The sequence below is a fragment of the Callospermophilus lateralis genome, chromosome 11 (assembly GCF_048772815.1).
Source record: "Callospermophilus lateralis isolate mCalLat2 chromosome 11, mCalLat2.hap1, whole genome shotgun sequence".
In the NCBI taxonomy this organism is placed as follows: Eukaryota; Metazoa; Chordata; class Mammalia; order Rodentia; family Sciuridae; genus Callospermophilus; species Callospermophilus lateralis.
In genome coordinates this window covers 14554733-14577601 of record NC_135315.1, presented here as the reverse complement: position 1 = coordinate 14577601, position 22869 = coordinate 14554733, and the positions used below count along the sequence as shown (strand labels likewise).

Genomic DNA, 22869 nt, shown 5'->3' with positions numbered 1-22869 from the left:
TCTTGCTGCCAGATGGTGACAATGTAGGAGCAGGGCTCAAACTCACAGTGCCTGGCCCCTGAGAGCCTCTGGCCAGGGACTAGAGGCTGTGAAGCACTCAGAGGCAAGGTTGCTGAAGGTCCCTGGTGAGTAATCCTCTGGGCTCTGGCTGTATGGAACATGGCAGGGCTGGCCAGGGGGACTCTGGTTGACCTTTCAAGTTCAGATCATTCATCTGCCCCATTCTTCAAGAGTTTTTAAAAAGAGCTACACATTCTACATTAACTTTTTTATTGATAAGAGAATACATAAAAAATATACACAAAAAACTAACCCTGGCTATCTCTGAATGATGGGATTTTCCTTTTTACTTTTCTGGATATTTCATTTCCCTCATGAATATTTACTGGATGAATGAGAACCACTGCTCTAACAGTTAATAACATGATTGGAAAGAGTTGGCTGAGAGATGGTCTAGTGGGCCCCAAAGGGAAGGCCCCAGATAATAGCTAACACTTATAATAGCAGCCAGGGTGTGGATGAGAGGATCAGGGAAGCCCAGTCTGAGGAGGGAGGGGTAACACAGGCTCCTTGGCTTTGCTGTGTGGCCTAAGAGGAGAAAGGAGGCCCCAAAGCAGCCCACAGGTAGAGGGCTTAGTTTCAGGGTATATGTGGAACAGAGGTGAAGCAGGAGGGCAGTGCCAGTTTCCAAGGACAGATCTTGCTCATCTTCCAGTTACTTGCCACTGATGGGAAGAAAGGATGCCCTGGGAAGGAGGGTCATTTATCTTATTCACTGCCTACACTGGTGGTGTGTCCTGGAACTCAAACTGGGCAGCACATCATTCAGAGGAAGTACAGACTGCTCCTTTTAGAGGCAGGGCCACAAAAGCTGAGAATGGCATTTTTGTTTTTGTTTATGTAGCAGGACCTGATGGCTTGTTGCTGTAGGGTCAACTGGACATCACAGTAACACACATCCTAAACTCTCCAACAGCAAAGCATGGAAGGCAGCAATAAAAACAGGAAAATAACAATAGCTAACGCTTATAAAGCACCTGCCTGGCATCAGGTGCAAGTGCCTTTCATGGAAGTGCCTTTCACGAGTTAACTCACATAACTCTCAAGACAAGTTGTGAGCTGGGTGCTGAGGGTTCCCATTTGAGCACTGAGGAAGTGAAGAGGTTCAGAAACCTGCCTAAGAAATGGAGCTGTGAACCGAGCAGTTTCACCCCAGAGTTGGCACTGGGAGCCACACTGTGTGTTGCCTAAGAAGTGCATCCCCTAGGACAGAAAAATCCTCCCGGCTCTGGCCTAAATATCCCTTCCAAGCCACGTGCTGCCAACAAGCAAGCACAAGTTAGGAAAATATTTTTCAAAAGGGCAGGAGCAGATTCTACTGGAGATGCCTCTCCTTGGAGTTATTGAAGCCTCCTTTGCCTGGATTACATTTCCCTGGAAGGTTTTTCAGGGTCAGTTCTAGCAAATCATCCCAGATTTTAATCTCTAAAAGGAAAGGTTCCCACCTAGAGCAATGGAATCCAACACATGACACAGTGACAGCCACATAATGACCTCTGGTCACTGATGAATCCCATAAGATTGTCACCTAGTGATGTCACAGTTTCTTAGCTTGTGTAAGCACTCTATGTTGTCCGCCCAACCTGGAAATCAACTAATATTCTTGAATGTATCCCCATCGTTAAGTTGTGTGTGGCTTTATTTCTTTCATGCTCATTAATCTTTTGCCATCATACATGCATCCTTTGCAGATGTGGAAAAACCTAATTTGATCAAACTTAACCCTATGAGCTTTATGAATTTTTGGTTCCTTTCTCTGGTCACATTTTCTCTCTTGTTATACAAGGAGGCAGATCTCTAAAACTTGCCCTGAAAGGAGTTAAATAAACCTCACCTGGATTAAAAACCAGCAATGCCTTGATCTGCACAGTGAAATGTCTTACCCTGGCTCTTGCTCCTGAGGAACAGGAAAGAAGCTCAAGACTCACTGGAATTATCCTCAAAGGCTGACCACAGCTGCCCCATGAGGATGCAGAGTTCAAAGCCACAGGGATACTTCTTAGATGCTGCAAAGCCCCCTGTGGCCCTCCACCCCTCTCCTTGGAAATTTCTATTAATTCAGCAAAGGACAGTGCTGAGATAAGAGATTGCTAAGGCATCAGAAAATAGAGCACATGTATTATTTACTTTTTTAAAGCATGACTCTCAGGAGGTTTGTGTAAGCTAATCATTTCCCAGTTTGTTACCAGTCAGTTCCTAAAGAGGCAAAGAGCAAAGGGCACCTGAGTCAGAGGAAAGGAAGGTAGCTCCTACACACGGAAGAGGCGAAGATTCCAGCTATGTAACCAACACATCAAAAGCAATTTTAAAATTGTGCATGGGATTAAAAAAACTATAGCCAAATCATTTGCAAAGAATCCAAATATCCTCAAATTTTACTTTTAGTGAACCAGAAATAACCAAATCCAGGAGCACAAAGATTCATCAAGGTATAGACATACAGAGGGGTTACAGGCAATCTCACATACAGGTGGACTTCTGGGTTTGCAAACGCTCTGATCTTTCTCTGAAATCAATGTGATGCTAAAAACATGGAAATATGGGCTCCCTTTCAGTTGAAATATTGCTAGAGAGATATGCAGGGCTGCTACCTATAGTGACAGAAAGATCTCTTCATAGACAAAAGCAGCTTCTATAGTTTACAAATTCTACAAAAACATTTACTTCAAAATAAATATCTCCCTCTTGAAAAGCTGTAATTATTTTTTTTCCTAAACTTGTTTCTGAGCCATTTTAAGAATAATGTAACGATGCTTTAAGTGGAAAGAGGCTCACTGGCAAGGGATGCTACAGTAAAGAAACTCGTAAGACTTTCCCCTGCATGCTGATGCCTATCTGGCTAACTCCTCTTTCTTACTTAACTCCTGCATACTAAAATTTCCCTGTCTAAATCCTCTTACTTATTTTTTATCTTTCAAAAAAAATTTGATCTTTTTAGATATATATATGATAGTAGAATGTATTTTAACATATTATTCATACATAGAGTAATCTAATTAGGATCCCATACTCAAGGCTGTATGATGTGGAATTTCATTGTGGTATATTCATATAGAACACAGGAAAGTTATGTCCAACCATTCTACTGCCTTTCCTATTCCCATCCCCCCCTCCATTCCCTTTATTCTTCTTTATCTAATCCACTTAACTTCTATCCCCTACCCCCCTATTGTGTGTTACCAGAATATCAGAGAAAACATCTGGCCTTTGGGTTTTTGGGATTGCCTTATTTCACTTAGCATGATAGTCTCCAAATCTATCCATTTACTGGCAAAAGTCAGAGTCATTCTTTTTTGATGACTGAGTATTATTCCATTATGTGTATATAACACATTTTCTTTATCCATTCATCTGTTTAAATGCATCTAGGTTGGTTCCATAGCTTAGCTATTGTGAACTGAGCTGCTATAAACATTGGTGTCACTGCTTTACTGCTGTAGGATGATTTTAAGTCCTTTGGGTATATACTGAGGAGAGGGATAACTGGGTCAAATGACGGTTCCACTTCAAGTTTCCAGATCCTTTTAAAACCACATGACACAAATATCTTTGTTGTTGTTGTTGTTATAGTACTGGGGATTGAATACAGGGATGCTCTACCACTGAGCTACATCTCTACCCACTCTTTTTTCCCCCTTGAGACAAGGTCTCATGAAGTTGCCCAGATTGTGCTTAAACTTGGAATACTCCTGCCTCAGAGTCTTGAGTAGCTGGGATTATAGATGTGTATTACCATGCCAGGTTCAACATATAAACCATTATCCTCATAAATCTATTTAAATTCTCTGTATTCAAATCAAACTTTCCCTCCATCTACAAAAGTAGCATAAATGCTGTATCAGTAGCATGTTTAAAAATCAGTTCTGTGGATGGGGCTGTGGCTCAGCAGTACAGTGCAAGGTCCTGGGTTCGATCCTCAGCACTACCTAAAAATAAATAAATAAAATAAAGGCATTGTGTCCAACTACAATGAAAAAATTTTAAAAAAATCAATCTGATGTGAGAGTTTGAGGCATCAGGACTATAAGTTCGAGGCCAGCCTGGGTAACTTAGTAAGACCTTATCCCAAAATAAAAATAAAAAAGGGTTGGGGTGTAGCTCAGTGGTAGAGTACCCATGGCTTTAATCCCCAATATCACTTAAAGATCAATTCCATGGGCTTTTTGCCCAGCAGTGAGCCTTCCTCTCACATTATTATATTTGAATTTATGTTGCTGTCTTGCACTTACTCAGTACCTACTAGGAGTATAAGGAACATAAAGAGATAAAACACAAAGGTCAAAAAATTTACAACCTAGGAGCTGGGTTGGGAAGGAAGTGATGTGAACAGAGGCAGCTCCTGGCAGGGAGCCAGGGCTGGGGCAGATGCCCACAAGCCTCTAAGAGAAGAGTGGGTCTGAGTCAGCCCACTGCCTCACACAGCAAGGGCTGCAGCCCACACAGGAGCCCAGGCCCCATCAACTGCCAGGAGGGCATCTTTGAGCTGAAGGTTGTAACAATCCAAGAAACTGGCAGGACTTGTTTAGGGAGCCTGGATATATTCCCCATTTGTATAAGACAGCGACTGTTAAGAACAAAAGACATTCAATATGAAATAGGATGGTTCAAAAGATTCCAGCACCCTCCAAATATAAAGTCTTGGGATTGAATCTGCAGCAATGGAAACATCTGGACGCTAATATAAATGATCAATTCCCATCTAAATAGTCAGAGTTACCTTGATGATCAACATAAGGCTTGAAGGCCTGAAGGATTTTTGGCACAGCCACCCCCATGTCAAGTTCTGTCAGAGTTAGCTCGTTCATAAAGTAGGGGAGCTAGAGAAAAGAAATAAACAATAAATGAGTTAGAAAGTGCTTAAAGTAAGTCAGAGTTCAACACACTCTTGGAGGGCATGGTCGTCAAGGTTTGGGAGACACATCACTTACTTAACCAAATATAATTGTGCACACACAATATACCATAGACAGAACCATGAACAAGGAGGCCAGTTCCTTGCTCTAGGGAGGTTTACACTGGGGAGGTACAAACCTGGGGAGGTAGAAATAGATAAATAGGTAGACAAATAATATAATCTTGTAAAGCAAGTAATGGGACACAGGAAGTGTGGTGCTCTCGGTCAAGGGTGGCTCTCTTGGCTACAGAGTCAGGGAAGGCTTCTCTGAGAAGTAGCATTTGACCAGAGACCTGCTGTGGAGTCAGAGTCAGCCACAATGGCGAGATTAGAAGGCCCAGAGTTGGTGAAGCATGGGATATGGAGCTCTCTTAGCTGACTAGTACTTAGTGTCCGGTAGGAAATTACTACATTTCTGATAGGAAAACTCACAATTAAAACCCTTGTAAGAAATCACATCTCTTTGGCCTTGTGCTGGATATTTTCTGTTTGTCCCTTACAGTCATACCCACCCCTAGGCTGAGAGGCTGGTCTGTGCGAACTGCATCCCTGGTCATCTTGCCCCTTGGCTTCTGACTATACCTGATCATGGGATACACCACTGGATAGGGAAGAGCATAGTCAAGCACTTGTCCTCTCCCTCCACTGAAGGTCACAGCTCCTGTGACAGAGGAAGCCCTTTCCACAAGCTACCCTGCCCAATTTCTGATAACTGATTTCTGTTCCCTGCCTTGCCCTTCAGGAAGGGTCGCAGCTCCCCACTTGTGCTGGCCCAGGAAGACCAAGAAAGATGAGTGGGCCTGAAACCAAGCCCACTGTCTAACACTCTGGCAGGGGCTAAATCCACACAGAAGCTCAGGCCTTATCAACTGGCATGAGGGCATCTTTGGGCTGGAGGAGGCCCTATAACATCCAAAAGACCAGAAGGAGCAGTGACTCCATGACCCCTCCAGTCACTCATCTGAGCATGCTATCTGGTTCCTGTTGGGCCCCGACTAAAACACACCTTCTAATCTATCAGCAGGAATTTATTCTAGAAGAAATATCATAATAGCACTGGTATCATACTCAGAAATTCCAACATGATCTCAAGATTATACAGCTAATTCATTTGTATTTCCTCCATCTGGATTTTTGTATATGGTTTTTGTTTTGTGGTACTGGGAATTGAACTACTACTACTCTACTACCATTAGTACTACTACCAGCACCACTACTACTGTGCTACATCCCAGTCCTTCTTATTGTTTTTATTATTATTATTATGTGTGTGTGTATGTGTGTGTGTGTGTGTGTATGTGTTGCTGGGGATCAAACCCAGGGCCTAGTGCATGCAAGGCAAGCACTCTACCAACTGAGCTATATGCCCAGCCCTATTTTTTAAATTTTGACACAGGATCTCACTTAGTTGCCCGGGCTGGCTTCGAACTTATGATCCTCCTGTCTCAGCCTCCTGAGTAGCTGGGATTATAGGCGTGTGGCACCATACCTGGCTATGTATGTATTTTTTAGAATTTCATGTTATCCATTCTTTTTGTGTAAGGTATAAATTAGGGATCCAATTTAATTTTTTCCCTAAATGACTAGTCAGCAATCTCAACCTATTTACTGAACAATCAATACCTTCCTTACTAACCTATACTACCACCTTTAAATACTAGATTCCCAACACCCTGGAATTCTGTATTGGACTTTCTTTTTTCTGCCACTATCAAACTGCTCTTATTTTTTTAGCTTTATAATACATTATTATTTTTTTCTTTTTATTTTGGTACTGAGGATTAAATTCAGGGGCACTTTACCACTGAGTCACATCCCAGCCCTTTTATTTAATTCTGGGATAGGATCTCATTGAATTGCCAAGCCTGGCCTCAAACTTGTGATCTTCCTGCCTTAGCCCCCTGAGTCTCTAGGATTGCGGGTGTGCACTACTGCACTCAACTACAACACAATTTTAAATCTGGAAAGTCTGATTCCTTTTCATTTCCTCCCAGAATTTTTTGAGTTATGAGCATTTTACCAGTTGAACACTGGAATAATTTTGTAAAATTTAAAATAAAAATCAAGATTTTAAAAATTTAAAAATAAACAATGTTTCCCACAAATGAGGTAGCATCTAGTCAGGCAGAGACTTAATACCTAACTTGGCTGGGCCTCTTCAGCTGATTCTATGCAGAAAAGCATAAACTTGCAGGATTCATGAGGAGAACTGCACCTCTGATCTTTCCCGGGGGTGAAGGGGTTAGGTTACAGAGATTCTGATGTCTTCAATTCATGCGTGCATTTTTGCATTGGTGGTTACTGCATTTGGAAACCTTTCTCCAAAGAATAGGTGCTGCAAGTGGGGCTGACCCCTATCAACCCGCAAAAATGTACGTGGCCAAGGAAATACTCAAAATCTTACACACTTACACAGTGATTTTTGTTACTGTCATTCCAAGTCCCAGCACTTTAGGAGCCTGCCAGGTTAGAGAGACTTCCTGGGGCTAGCTGAGGAACAGGCCACCTCCATCAGTGTTTCTATGGGTACGTAAGTCTGACAATGAGCCACACTAGGAATGTAATGGTGTTCCTTTTTATGTGCCACACCTCCCTCCACTATACCATCTATAGTTCCTGAAAAGACAAAGGAAGGTCTTGGGACAAGCCCTGAGACAAAGGAGGGGCCTCAAGGCACTGAGGGCTGAGGTGGTGGCAGAGGGTGGATGATGCTTTACAGCTTTACCTATCAGTAAGCACAATGGGGACTGCCATCAGCAGGGCCTTTCTTCCTACTTACTCACTTGTTTACCCAACCTCAAGAATCTAGAATATTTCTAACCACCCTTCCTCACACCCCTCCTATCCAGCTTTCTACCCTAGAACAGCCTCCTTCCTATGTTGTAGGACAAGGCAAGAGAAGATCACTCGTTCTGTGCTGTTCACCCAGAAACCTTTCTTCTCACCCAATGGGCCTCATGGTGAGACAGAAACCCACAGGCGTGCTCCTGACCCTCCGGAATAAACTTGCTGGGATAGAGCAGTCAGATGTATGGGCAATGCTCAGGTCGGCATGTGATAAGTCAGAAACTGTGTGCAATGAGAGAGCATTCACTCACACAGGCAGAGCCCCTGAGGGCCCCAAGGCCGTATTCAAGCAGCAACCAAGGCCCAGAGTGCATTTGCTATTGGGGCAGAAACCCAGCTTATTTGAAACCCATCTTGGGGCACCAGATGCACACATAAGGCTGTTCTATTACTGCATGACTTATTGTCATGTGTAAGAGTGACAATCTAAGATTCCAGGATAAGGCCAGCAGAGTTCTCCATATGTCAAGTCGTCAAGGGAAACCAGGAGGTGGGAGGTCTATGTCATAGGGAACTCAGGCTCCTCTAGGCACTCTTCTGTTCACCTTCTGGTTCTTGACTAGATGTTTAAGCAGAACCCACTCACTACTAGGTTTAAGAGTTAGCATCCGCCAGAGGTACGGGCTAGTTGGTGGTAATGAGTTCTTCTGGCAAATGATGATGTCAGGTGCAGAATTTGGTACCTTTCTTCTGCCTTTCTGATCATTCCTATACCTGGGTCTCCTCTGGTGATCAGGGCACTTCACTATGCAGCAGCTCAGGTAGGGGGTGAGGGTGTGGCTAGCAATGGAGGGGATACAGACCCCCACTCTGAATTCTCACACTGCTAGATCTAGATCACCCTTGTCTATTCTAACCTTTTAGTACTTCTGACCTCTAAAAGTAAAAAGGAAGTTGGTTGTGAACTGCAAAAATCTATCTGACCAGCAAAAAGAGAAAATGAAAATAGAAAACTTTCCCTAACTTACTCTGGTGTGAGTCTACCATGGGGACAGTGGCACCATAAACTTCAGGCTCTGGGGAGAACAGTGGAACAAGCCTCTCAATTGGTCTGGACTGTGCATAAGGAGAGTAGCTTCTGTCTGGAGCTCAAATAAACCCTGCTTGCTTTTTCCCATTGCTAGGAATCAGAGCCCTCAGAGAAGAACCCCAGACAGACAGAAAAATCGCAGGGGCAGCTCTGACCGTGTGCCTTGACATGGGATTCTAGCCTCTGTCATTTCTAAGGTGTTAAAGAGGCTGAGTGGGCTCTAAGTTGGCTGTTGGTGTCTCATATTCCAACGCAGAGGGTTATAGCTGCTTGGGTGGGACTGGCTAGCAAAAGTAGAGTCAACCCTCAACCTGCCTCAAGAACACACTGGCAGACACTTGTTGAAGAACACCCCCAAAGCCCTGCCCCAAATTCTGTCTGGAAATTTGCTCCTCCTCTTTATTGGGGTCAGAAAAAGGAATATGCTGGCTTGTAGACGGCAACAGAACTTAGCAGAACTCATCCAAGACAGACAAAGCTCTGCTCTTCACCTGGGGGAATGCCTGATACCAAACAGAAGCTCCCCATGCCCACATTTTCCTTCGAATCTACCTTAGCCCACAGCTTCTTAACCTGAAGTTCTTAAACTCTCTGAAACTGTGGGCAAAATTCTGTGCCAGTGTACATTTCTCCATAGGTTTCTGCTTCTCAAAGATATCTATGATCTAAAAGAAAAAAAAAATAGAGCCACTAATAAAAGTTACAGGCTGTGAAGACTTGGAGACCAATGTTACTCTCTTCCTAGCTGGGTCTTCATCAGGTCAACCAGAAGGTCTTGGTTGGCAAATGTATCCTTTAATGACTGTCATGAGGAATACTTTTGCAGTTTAAACTCACTCACAAGAGAGCTGGCTGAGCACCAGGAATGCTTCTTCAGCAGAGAAAGCCCAAAATAAAGTACCATCTGGCCAAAAAGTAAGGTCCATTACAGACAGATTCTGAGTGAAGCTCCTAACTTTCCCAGCTGTGGGAAGCAGTGTGGCTCACAAAAGGGTCTTCAAGAGTTTGGGATTTCCTCTGAGAGTATTGTGTAGTCTGGACCACTATGAGGCTCAGACTGGGCTCTGGACAAACAATTTAAATTTGTTTCTTACTCAAACATAACAGAATTACTCAAGACAAATCAGTTTCAGGAGCTCACATTTTCCCCAATAAATTCTGGACTACCACCTAGAGTGGACAATTATGTGACCACACAAGAAATAAAGTAAACAGGATAGTTCACTCAGTCCCCAGATACACTTAGTCATAAGATCAAGGTCAGTCTGTGATCTGGGTCAGATGTGTTGTTTGAGAACAACTTATTAGCTGATGTGTTAAATGCTTAAAACTAAATTATTTTTCATTCAGGACACAGAGTACAAAATGTCCAGAAATTAAGAAGTGGGAAAATAGAAGTCTCTTGTGTAAAAAGCAATACCTTTATTTTGCTGAGTTTCATCTGAATTTTCTTAGACACCAGATCCGACCAGTATTTCTCTCCCAAGAAGTCCCAAAATATTCTTCCAAGCAAAGCATTCACCCAGGCTTCCTGTTCTTCCTCCTCAGAGGGTGGAGCCTCTGGCAACTGGCAAAAGTAAAGAGACCAAAATTAGCTGAAAGGCAACTGGAGAGTAAGACAGGTGCTTATTTTCATAAAGTCTCTGAAGTTCCCTCCCTCAGAATCAGAGGACTGCATGAGACATATTTCTTGCCTATAAATGACAAGCCTCACATTAACTGGTGAATAGAAAAGGGAGAAATGAAAGCTGCCATCACAGTAGAAACCATTTCCTTTCTCCACCAGTCTTCCTGTGAGCCAGCTAATATTCCACATAAATAGCTTAGCTGCATTGCCCTGCCTCCCACAGTATCAAGGACATATCTGATCAAATGTCATTTTTTCCAGCCCAGGCTTGGATGTGCAATTGTCCCTAGCTGGTCCTCATCCAGGCAGTCCTCAGTTCCCCTGTGGCCCGACTCTTAGGTTTGGCCTAATTCTTGCAAGGTCAAAATATTTGGGGGAGGTCCTTCTGAGACACTAAGCCGAGTGGGCATCAAGAGTTTTAGAAGCCTCTTTCCATGTGATGAAGAGGTGGGGTGAAGGACCATGGGCTGGATGAGAGAGCTGCTCTCAGGGCAGCTGCTTTCTCCAACCTCAGCCCAGTGAAACCCCCTCATCCTCTCCCCACTCTAAAATCTATCTGAAATATTTGCTGTGGCTAGTGTGAGCAGAACTGTGTCTCCAGTTTCCTAGGCTAGTCACTATGGACTCTGGCCTGGTAAGGATCAGGGATGGGGAAAAAGGAGGAGAAGGACTGGGGTTAGAGCTCAATGGTGGAGTACTTGGCCAGCATAGGTGAGGCCCTGGATTCAGTCCCCAGCACCAAAACCTAAACTAAAACAAAGCAAAAAAAGAAGAGAGGAGGATGAGGAAGAGGGAGAAATCGGGAGAAGGAGGAAGCATAAGCACCATGGAGGGTACTGTGAGGTTTAAGTGGTTGCCAGCAGGTGATGAGTTCAGAATTCAGTAGCTGGCGGCTTCCACACTGCCGTTATTGCTGCTGTCCACTGACCACACAACATCCCTATGACAGACTCCTCAGGCTGCCTCATTCACATTGACCCCAGAAGATGGGAACCTTGCATCTATTCAAGGGAGGAGAGGAGTATGTATGTTGTGGGGGTGCTGGAGTCGGGTGTGGAGTAGCAGAAGTTAGTGGCCCCCTTTTCCTTGGGCTGAGGTCACTAATTAGACTACAGACTTAGAGACATGAGCTTTGAAAAGATCAAAAGATCTAGAAAAGTAGAAATCTGTGAATCGTTTGCTCTTTCCCTCCTTCTGTGGCTCACATAAGTGCACCCGTCCTGCCACACGCCCTGCACACCCACTCCCTTCCCACCTCCGACTCATGCATCTGCACTGGCCCGACCTTTCCAGGAAGTGGTAGTTGTGACCCTGTCACAGCTGTGTGCTCACGCTATGATGCCCATGGATCCAAAACCAGCAGGTCTGAGTGCTTGTGAGAACCATCAGGGTCTGTGGCATGTACTTCTGAAGCCCAGAGTTCTGAGGGGCTGACCCAGGTGGGCCAGACACAGAGCCTGAGTGTAGGCCACAGAGACAGCTCGGCACTCATCTGTCCATGACTCTTGTCACTGCTGTGTCATCTCTCTTTGGGTGGGGGGAGTTGCTCACATATTCAATCACTTGTTACTGAATGTGGTATGTTCTAAGAGTCCTTCAAATTCAGGTGTTTTTCAAGGTCCTTCATGAATATTATTAAATCTCACTTTAAACCCTGATTTATAATGAATATGTTGGTCCTTCAATTTAAGAAATGAATCTACCTCACTCTTTAATGTCTGAAAAATTCTATCAGTAATTTTCTAGTACTGTCATGTCTTAAGACATTAATCAAGATGTTTGCTACCACCAGGTCCTGGACAGAAGGGCAGAAGTTTGCACCAGTGACCACTTAGTCATGCCACAAACTGTACGTGTTGTTTGAATATTTTCTTTCTGTCTAAACATCACCACTTCAGTCCGTGGGTATTAGGTGCAGCTTTTCTGAGGTTGCCATCTTCAAGTCCCATCAGATCATCTACACAGACTTCTGAGAAGAGCACTCATCTGAGGACAATGCCCATTCAAGCCATTCAGGTTGGACCAAGCTACTCCCTGCATCAGGCCCTGTACCTCTTATCTAGATTTATAGGTTACCTAAGAGAATAGATTGCCTTTTCCCTTAAAAGAGACACAGTCTACCCTTCATCAGCTTTTCTTTACAATCCTCGTTTTCACAGGAAACAGATTTTACATAAAGTAGTAAAAAAACAAAGGCTATTTCACAATGTGTGTCCAAACCAATAGCACATGACGTGGTAAAATTTCTGAAATAACTGACAAGTGGGTTGATTTTCCTTTTCAACAGCTCCTATTTCTAATGTAGGCTTCTCTCCATAGTCACACCAGGAACAAAGGAAAACCTGAGAGCAGCACAACACCGACAATGCATCAAAGAGGCTTTATGAACAAAATCTGGACTCAACAGGCTGCTAGGAGAACTCATTCCCAATGCTGTCATAAAAATTTAAGAGCTTAGAGAACAAATGTGCATACATTTCCTAATATTGCCGTTTGGCTGCAGGGAGAGATGTGAGGAGAATATTCATTTCACTATTTCCATTTCAACAGTATACATACATTTAGAAGTGGTAGATTCCCAAAGATGGCTGGGGGGGGGGGAGTGGCAGGGGGTGGAGTTCACTGGTCCAGAGTTAAAGCAAAGCTATCAAGACTGAGCAGCTCTGCTGTAATGCTTCCTATTACAAATGGCTGAGGTCAGTCCGGCTTTTTTACTTAGTGCCTCTGCTCCTAGTTTGGCCATGCACAGCCGCAGCCTCAAAGCTGTCATGAGGTATCATGAGTGGCAGCTTGGTCCAGGAGAGGACCCTTCTCCTGATTCATTTGCTTTCTTTCTCAGTATAAAAAAAATGCACATTCATTAGGGAATATACTTGCAATCTTACTGCCCAGATATAATTATTTAAAACATCTTTACTATATTTTCTTTCAGTCTTTTTTAATGTGTATAAATACTTTTAAGAATACAAAACTCTTTTTCAAAACAAAATTGGGTCTGGCTATATGGTAATGTATTTTTTTTTTACAGTTATATTGAGATATAATTTACAGACTATACAATTCATCCATTTAAAGCAAATAATTCAACACCTTCTGTAGAAAACAGTATGGGAATTCCTTAAAAATTTACACACACAATTACCATATGATGCAGCAATTCCATTCTGGTATATACCTCCAAAACTGGAAGCAGGATCTCAGAGATACATGTGCACCATCTTGATGGTCCCATTATTCACAATAACTATGTAGACACAACTCAGGTGCCCAATGACATAGGAAGGGATAAACAAAACGTGGACTATGCATATAATGGAATATTATTCAGTCTTTTAAAAAGAAATAACATCCTATCTCATGCAATAGCATGGATGATCATAATGCTGCTACACATGGTGTAATCCCAGCAGCTTGGGAGACTTGAGGCAGGAGAATGGCAAGTTCAAACCAGCCTCAGCAGCTTAATGAGGCCCTAAGCAACTAAATGAGACTCTGTCTCTAAATAAAATATAAAAAAGGGCTGGGGATGTGGATCAGTGGTTAAGTACCCTTGGGTTCAATCCTAGTACAAACCCCGCCTCCCAAAATGGTTAAATGGTAAATTTTGCTTTGTACATTTTACCACATAAAAATAATAAATTTTAAAAGAGCATGATTCAGAAATTTTTAGCATATATCTGGAGTTCTGCAGTTATCACTACAATTTCAGAACATTTTCATTATCTTCCCGGAGAACCTGGTGTCTATTAGCAGGCACATTACCCCCGTCGTCACCTCACTGTCACCAGCCTACAAAATAACACTGTTTCCATGACTTAACTAATCTAGACTTAGCTTACAAATGAAGTCATATATGTTCTTTTATGACCAATTTCTTTAAGTTAGCATACTGTTTTCAAGGTTTATCTGTGCTGTAGCAGTACATAATTTCTTTTTATTATAGCACAATATTTTATTGTTTGCATTACCACACTTTATTCATTTGTCAGTTGATTGATATTTGGGTTGTTTCTGACTTTTGGTTGCTGTGAATAAACTGCTATGAACATTTGTGTACAAGTTTTTATGTGAAGTTGTGTTTTCTCTTAGATCTGTATCTAAGAGTAGAACTGAAGGATCATATGATAACTCCATATTTAACTTTTTTGGAAACTATCAAACTATTGTGCACAGTTGTCATCCATTTTACAGTCCCTCCAGCATCATACATGGTTCCAAAATTTCTCCACATTCTGACACTTATTATCTGTCTTTCTGATTATGCCCATCCTAGTGGGTGTCCAGTGGCATCTACCATGGTTATGATGACTGACCGTGTTGAGTACTGTCTTGTGTGTTTATCAGTCATTCCTAGATCTTTTGAAGAAATGTCTATTCAGATCCTTTGCCTGTATCTTAGTTGCGTTATTTACCTCTTTATTATTAGTTGTAAAGCCCCTGTGTATATTTGTTGTATATTTCATCAGGAAAGCAATTCTCAAATATTTTTTCCTATCCCATGGGTCTTCTTTTCACTCTCTTAAGTTTTTAATTTTGATGAAGTCCAATATACCTATTTTTTTCTTTGGCTGTTCCTGTTTTTGGTGTCTTAGCTAAGAAGGTACCTAAATTAGAGTCACAAAGACTTATTCTCCCTCCCGGCCCCCAAACTACTAGGGATTGAGCCAGGGATATTCTGTCCCTGAGCTACATGCCCAACTATTTTAATTTTATTCTGAGACAGGGTTTTACTAAATTGCCAGGCTGGCTTTGAACTTGTGATTCTCCTGCCTCAGTCTCCTGAGTTGCTGGGACTGAAGTGTGCATGCTCCACTGTGCCCAGCAAATTTACTTCTTTACTAGAGTTGTGTAGTTTTATCTCTTACGTTGAGGTCTATGGTCCATTGTGAGTCAATTTTTGAGGGAGTGTAAGGTGAACAACTTGGGAAGCTGACGCAGAAGGATCATAAGTACAAGTTTGAGGCCAGCCTCAGCAACTTAGTAAGGCCCTAAGCAACTCAGAAAAACCCTGTCTAAAAAAAAAAAAAAAAAAAAAAAAAAAAAAAAAAAAAATCAAAGGACTGGAAATGTGACTCAGTAGTAAAATACACCAGGTTCAATCCCCAGCACCAAAAAAAAAAAAAAAAAGAGAGAGAGAGAGAGAGACAAAGAAAGACCATTCTTTCCCCTGTTGATTTGTCTTGGCATTCCTATCTCCTTTATAAATTTTATTTCTTTCTTTTAGTACAGAAAATTGAACCTAGGGATGCTTAACCACTAAGCAATATTCCCAGTCCTTTTTTTATTTTTTGAGACAGGGCCTCACTAAGTTGCTGAGGCTGACTTGAACTTGTGATCCTCCTGCCTCAGCCTCCTGAGTCTCTGGAATTATAAGCATGTACCACCACTGTGCCCAGATCACCCTAGTTAATTTAATGATTGATGGCTGCTGTGGGCTAAGAAACCAGAGTCAGAATGGTTCAGGCAAGGATCACTGTCTCTGGGGAAGTTTGTGTGAGATTTAGTGCAAGGCCCTCACATCTACTTGGCTTGCCAGAAGCATGTGGGGACTGTGTCCTTGCTCTCGGGGGGGTCTGGTAGTGAAGATGCTCTTGATTCAGGTAAAGGTGTTAGTTCAGCTATTTATTGCTATGTAACAAAAAGCCCCAAAAGTGGTGGCTCCAAGCTGTAACATTTATTTTCCTCAAAAATTTGTGATTGGGACACGGCTTAGCATGAGAGAGCTCTGTCTGCTTCATGCAGGGTCACCTAGAGAAGCTGGACTAGGGGCTGGATCATTTCCGGATGGCTCACTCCCATGGAGGGCACATAGATGCTAATAGCTGATTAAACCCAGCTGGGGCTGTTGGGATTACAAGCGTGCACCATCACTCCTGGTTGACTTCATATTTTTTACTTATTATCAGATAACCATTTCCCATTTTCACTTTTGAAGATCTGAAAAGGCTACTCTGACAGAGGAAAAAGAGAAGCCTTGAAAAATTGCTTTGTCCATGATAGGTTTCCTAGCTTCAATTTGAGTCCTATTTGCTCATAGGATTTTAAACTGATAATGCCAAGTAGGTGGTAATAGCTTGTGATCCAGCTCATTGACACTGGCTAATGACTGCAAAGCAGAAGGATGAGAACAGGACTCTATGCTGGGACAGCCTATACTACCTCTAACATTTCCTAAAACCTTCCACTGAAAGAGAATGGAAGTGACTTTGGTGATCTACACTTGTGTTTCCCACCTGGAGGAGGGCATTTCTTGCCCCTCCACAGTCCTCTCTCCCAGGCAGCCACTCCACGGCACAGGGAACCAACAGTTCCCTGGCCTTGCACCCCTGAGCAAGTGCAGCTGGCCAATGGAGTGTCACTTTCTGTCATATACACTAGTGGAAAAACTACCCCACTATCCAACCTTTACACATTTTTAAACAGAGTTTCTTTGTTTCCTGATTTATTATTAAAATCCTCTCCCTCACCAAATAGTGATACTATATAATTCAAATTTTGAGCTTAATAACTCAAAGTTGCTTCAATCTGAAAAAATCCCCTGAACTTATTTTTTTTTAATTGTTATGGGTAAGAATAACTGCCAATAAAGTGATAGTATTGATTAACATAAATCTAGTTCTATAGTCCCTAATTATCTCTGGGTGTTTTTAACATTGGTTTGGATCCTGAGTATCAGTGAACTAATAATACCCCATTCATCTCCTGGCCAATGGTCTGACTTGTTTAGCACTGTGCAATATGACAGAAAGGGAGTCAAATATGTGAACATGGCCATTTAACCCTTGAGCCCTCAGGGAAAGACATTCTTTGACTGTGACCCATAAGGGGCAACAGGAGAGTAGGGCGAGGAGAAGCGGGGCAAAGGCCAGAGTTGTGTCCCAAGCCTAGTGTTACCTTGAGCAAACATTGGTGGTAGCCAACACTGAAGATGTGATGGTGCAACTTGGGGAAGTTTCAAAGTTTCCTTTGTGACTCTGACCCTTTGAGTCCCTTGGCTTGGACTCATGATATCAGAAGTAAAAACAAACCCTAAGAAATAATCTGTCTTTGGCAGGAAGGATGAGCACTAATGGCATCCAGAAGACTCACATTTGGCCAGACTGGAGAAGCTGGGCACTGGTGGGAATGAACATCAGTGCAATCCTATGAAGGGGAACTCGGCAACATCTAGCCAAACTATGGTATGCATTTGCCTTCTGACGTAGCAGTTCCACTTCTGAGAATTCACGCTGAAAACACCCACAGCAGCAAAAACATGAGTTCACCATGCTATTCAGTGAAGCACTGTTTGTAATTGCAAAATATTAGAAATAACCTCTGAGCCCATATTGGAGAGAAGATGAATACACCCACACAAGATAAGAAGTCCTTTGTAGCTGTTTCTAAAGAGGGAGGGGAAAATTTATGAACTGGCAGAATGATTTCCAGAATGTTTTCAAAAGTGAAAACTTATGAAAAAAATTCCATGTCATGTGCTACCCTTTGAGTAAGACAGAAGAAGAAACAAGAACTACAGAAAGGACAACCAGAGACTAAGGAGACCATTTCACTCCAGGGGGTGAGTGGGAATAACATGGAGGGACAGAAAACACAGGACAGGGAAAGAATCTTTTCTGAATATGTCTTTGTACAGATCTGTCTTTTTTTGAATCATGAACAAAAAATATATAAAAATCAATAAGGATGGGGGAAAGGCCATCATCTGTTCAAATCACAACATTAATACATCCTCAGGGCTGGGGATGTGGCTCAGTGATAGAGCATCTGCCCACGTGTACAGGGCTTGGATTTGATCCCTAGCACTGTAAGGAAAAAAAAAAAATCATCATGTCCAACTGACTTGTAAATAAAAGCATGAAAGATTATACAAATAGAACTGTGGGGGGCTGAGGTTGTGACTCAGTGGTTCAGGGAGTGTGCCTAGCATGTGAAGGCACTAGGTTCGATCCTCAGCACCACATAAAAATAAATTAATAAAGGTATTGTGTCCAGCTACAACTAGAAATATATATATTTTTTAAAAAGTAGTATTGTGGGGTTAGGGTTGTGGCTCAGCGGTAGAGTATTCACCTAGCATCTGTGAGGCCCTGGGTTTGATCCTCAGCACCACATATAAATAAATAAAATAAAATAAAGATATTGTGTCCACCTACAACTAAAAAAAAAAAAATTAGTACTGTGGTCTTATTTGCAAAAAATGATGCACTGATATTTCCTATTCTCAATGCTCTTCCAGGTTTTGTTTCTCCATTGGGAACAGGAGGAACCCATGCCCCTCTCCTTCACTAATAGAGCATGATGGACATGGCCCTTGCTTTCCAAGACAGGTCATAAAAGGCACTTTAAATTCTAATTCTTTCTCGAAGCATGTTTGCCTTGGGAACCCAGTCACTGTGCTAAAGGAAGCCAGGCCACATGGACAGGAAATGAGGTCCCCAACTTTCAGCCCCAGCTGGGTTTAATCAGCTATTAGCATCTATGTGCCCTCCATGGGAGTGAGCCATCCGGAAATGATCCAGCCCCTAGTCCAGCTTCTCTAGGTGACCCTGCATGAAGCAGACAGAGCTCTCTCATGCTAAGCCGTGTCCCAATCACAAATTTTTGAGGAAAATAAATGTTACAGCTTGGAGCCACCACTTTTGGGGCTTTTTGTTACATAGCAATAAATAGCTGAACTAACACCTTTACCTGAATCAAGAGCATCTTCACTACCAGACCCCCCCGAGAGCAAGGACACAGTCCCCACATGCTTCTGGCAAACCAAGTAGATGTGAGGGCCTTGCACTAAATCTCACACAACCTTCCCCAGAGACAGTGATCCTTGCCTGAACCATTCTGACTCTGGTTTCTTAGCCCACAGCAGCCATCAATCATTAAATTAACTAGGGTGATCTGGGCACAGTGGTGATACATGCTTATAATTCCAGAGACTCAGGAGGCTGAAGCAGGAGGATCCCAAGTTCAAGGCCAGCCTGGGCAACTCAGTTGAGACCCTGTTTAAAAAAGCAGGGGTCGGGGGTGCTGGGGATGTTGCTTTTCAGTGGTAGAGCACTGCTGGGTTCAATCCCCAGTACCCTCTCACCCCCCGCTAAAATTAACTAGGGTGAAGGTGGAAGATGGGGACAAGGGCTCAAGGAAAAAACAACTAGGAGAGACCATATGGCAATACCAGCCAACTGAAATGGAAGAAAATACTGCAGAGCTTGCAGTCTGGGTGGCTCAGGTTGAGAGGTCAAGAGCCTTCTGATCTCAGTAGCCCCTGTATGATGACAGTTTAAAGTTTCCGTTTGTTGTACTAACTCTTAAAATTATCAAGAAAAGATGAAACCACCCCTGCCTACTTGGCCTAAGGGGGTTCAGGAAGTACAATATGGTTTTAAATGATTTCCATCTGACTTAGAAGAGGGTGAAAAATACTGTATATTTCAAGGGCTGAGTGCCAGGTGGCTAGAAGGAGGTTTGGGCTAGAGACCACACCCTACTCCCAGCAACAGTAGGCAGAGGGCTGGGCGGGGACCATGTGGCACAACATGTACACACAGCGTACCCTGAGGAAACAATGCTCTAAAACAGGGTTTGTTTTGCTTTTTAATTTGAGGAAAGCAAGCATTTTATTCAATAATCTTCTCATGTCAGTGTACAGTTCTTCTCTTGATTTTCCTGGGTCTGAAGTGAGGGCACATAGCTGGTGGCCCAGGGAGAAAGGGAATCTGGGGGAGGGAGAACCTATCAGTGGTAAACAGGACACTTCTAGAAGAGTTAGATCACCTCACTGTAGCCTAGAGGGAGGTTTGCTTTCACTATAGCTGAAAAATTAGGGCAGAGGCAGGGGCTGGAGGGCAGCAAAGGCCCATGGTCTTTTTGCCTTGACAAGTTCACATGGGTCAGATGGTGACCTCCTCCAAACATAAGGCCTGCTAAGGGCACAAGAGGTGATCACTACCTGCTCTTTGTTAAGGACAGAAATTTGACTGACTGAACAGAAGAAAGAGGCTGCATATTCCACAGGTGGGGACTGTGCCCCAGAGCATGGGGACACAGTGGAGGCAGAAGGCCTCAAGTCCAGCTGGGCTTTAGAGGCGACCCACCAATGCAACAGTCACAGCAAGTTGAGGGCCTTGGGTCCCAGGACAGGTTATGCATGCTCCATCATTTAGCAGCTGCAAGTTTAAGCCCCTAACTTCTCTGAGCTTCATTTCTCCATCTATACAATGGAGAGAACACCATCTAGTGTGCTCATGGGAGCAGGGTAATCTCACTCAAGGACCTACCGGAGTCTGGCACGCGGTGGCCTAAGGTATTAATCTTACCTTAAATGAAAGTAAGTCAATGTCCAGCTCGTTATAATTTGGAAATCACACTCATAGTAAATCTTTAAAAACACTGAACATTGGAGTCTAAGAATTTGGTTTCCAGTTTTTGTTTTTATTTTTGAGACAGGGTCGTCCAGAGTTGGCCTAGAATTTGTGATCCTCCTGCCTCAGGCTCCAGAGTTGCTGGGGTGACAGGTGTGCATCACCATGCCCAGCTGAGAATTTGAGACTACCATGGTTACTAAGGAATTAGACCTCTATTATCACCTCTGTGACCTTCCCTACTGATCACCCAGTTGCTCAGGCCCAAAAGCTAGGAGTTATCTCTGCCTCCTTCCTTCCTCTTTCACTCATCAGCAAATCTAGCCAGCTCCTCCCTCAACACTTATCCCCAGCCTGCCACTCCTCACCACCTGTTGTTACCACCTGCATCTCAGCCCACCCTCCACTGCACCAGTTCCACCCACTCCTCTCCTACAGACAATCCTCTGTGAAAACCACTTTTCTTTTTAGAATTAATCAGATCAATGTCACTCCTTGCCCAAACACTCTATGGCTTCCCACTTCCCTCATAACAGATCTGAAAAGGCCTGGCTGGCCCTCCAGCCTCCCTGCCTCCCTTTCTTACCCTTGCTTACTATTTAGCTACCTTGGCCTCACTGCTGTCTGTTCCTTGAGTATTCCCAACATATTCCTGCTGTAGGGCCTTTGCACTTGCTGGCGCCCCTCTGGAATGTGTCTCCCACATGTTTTGCTGTTACCTTATTGCCTCATATCCCTCAGGTCTCTGCCCAAAGGTTACTTCCTCAGGGACCCTCACTGAGTTCAGTCCATTTTCTGTCCCCTTTAACTGACTTCAATTCTTACCACTGCCTGAGGCTCATTTCTAGCTGTCTCCTGGAGTAGAGCACAAGCTCCCTGAGGGCAGGCCCTTCTTTGTCCTACTCATCACCATGTACTTGGGGTCTAGCACAAAACAGGTGCTCAATCCCTCAGGCATGAAGAAATGAGTTTAGGGAAAAGAGCAGAGGGCCCCAGCCTGTGAGCTTTACCTTTTTCCCAGCTGTGGGGCTGCTTTCTGCACTCTGCACAGGGCTCCTGTGGGGGCTTCGGCTCTCCTGCGGCACACATCTGCCCATATACACACTGTAGTCTAGAAGCATCTTCTGCCGCACACTGCCCACCAGCTCCTTCTGCTTTGGCTGTGACATGATCTCCTCCACGCTGCCTTTGCTGCTACTGCGGCTGTGGGTCAGGTGTCCCGAGGGACTGCTATGTCTGCTGTGGGAGGGCAAAAGCCCTAGAGTGAAGAAGTGACAGCTGTTAACATAAATGAAGAAGGAACGACCAAGTAAACCAAACCCACGAGCACAAATTCCCCTGGGTTCAGTAGAAAGCAGTCAAATGCTATCAAGTCACTGCTTAAAATATGTTTACTAGGTGACTTCCCATTCTGAAAAATGTCTTCTGCTCTAATGATAGTAAACTGTTTATATTATCCTCAAGATAATCCCAAGCGATGAAGTATATCTAGTGGGTTCCTTTCCCTTGTGCCTGGTGATCTTTCAGGAAAAGGTCAAATATAACACTGACACAGCCCTAGTCGGGGTGGACCTGAAGTTGCTATCAGGGACAAAGGAGAGTGGGCAGAAATTTAATTAATTGTTCATCCACAGCTCAGGGCATTTCCAAAGATGCCATCTTTCTTTCAAGGAATTATTTATAAAGTACTTTCTGAGAAGATTCAATGCTAAAGAGAAGACCAAGGCATAATCCCTGCCCTTGAACTCATGTGTGAGATAAATCATAGCCTTTTCTAACACATGTTCTGTAGAGGTGCAATCCCGACACTGATATCACAGCAGTGACATCTGGGCTGTCTCTTCAGGGAATAGTTGCCACTTTTCCTGGCTTGGGCTGGGGGAAAGGCATTTTAGAGACAAGGAAGAGCATATAAAAGAAGTAAGGACAGGCACAGTCTGGAGACCAGTGAGAGGTTCAGGAGAATCCTACAAGGTGGACATGGACAAAGGGACAGGAGCTGAGGGTGGAGAAGCTGAGAATCACCACCAATGGCCTCCAGAGCAACCTGGATTCA

At 43.4% G+C, this 22869-nt stretch overlaps 1 protein-coding gene across 3 annotated transcripts in view; it reads right to left on the bottom strand.

The window, feature by feature from the left end:
* Nucleotides 1–22869, bottom strand: part of Tex2 (testis expressed 2) — a 110477-nt gene that overhangs the window by 19952 nt on the left and 67656 nt on the right. For all 3 annotated transcript variants that reach the window (XM_076871141.2, XM_076871143.2, XM_076871142.2), the window contains exons 5-7: nt 21824–22071; nt 10252–10398; nt 4778–4877 (exon numbers count right to left, since the gene is read on the bottom strand). In XM_076871141.2, the coding sequence (XP_076727256.2) occupies nt 4778–4877; nt 10252–10398; nt 21824–22071 (495 nt within the window). The remainder of the gene's footprint in view (nt 1–4777; nt 4878–10251; nt 10399–21823; nt 22072–22869) is intronic.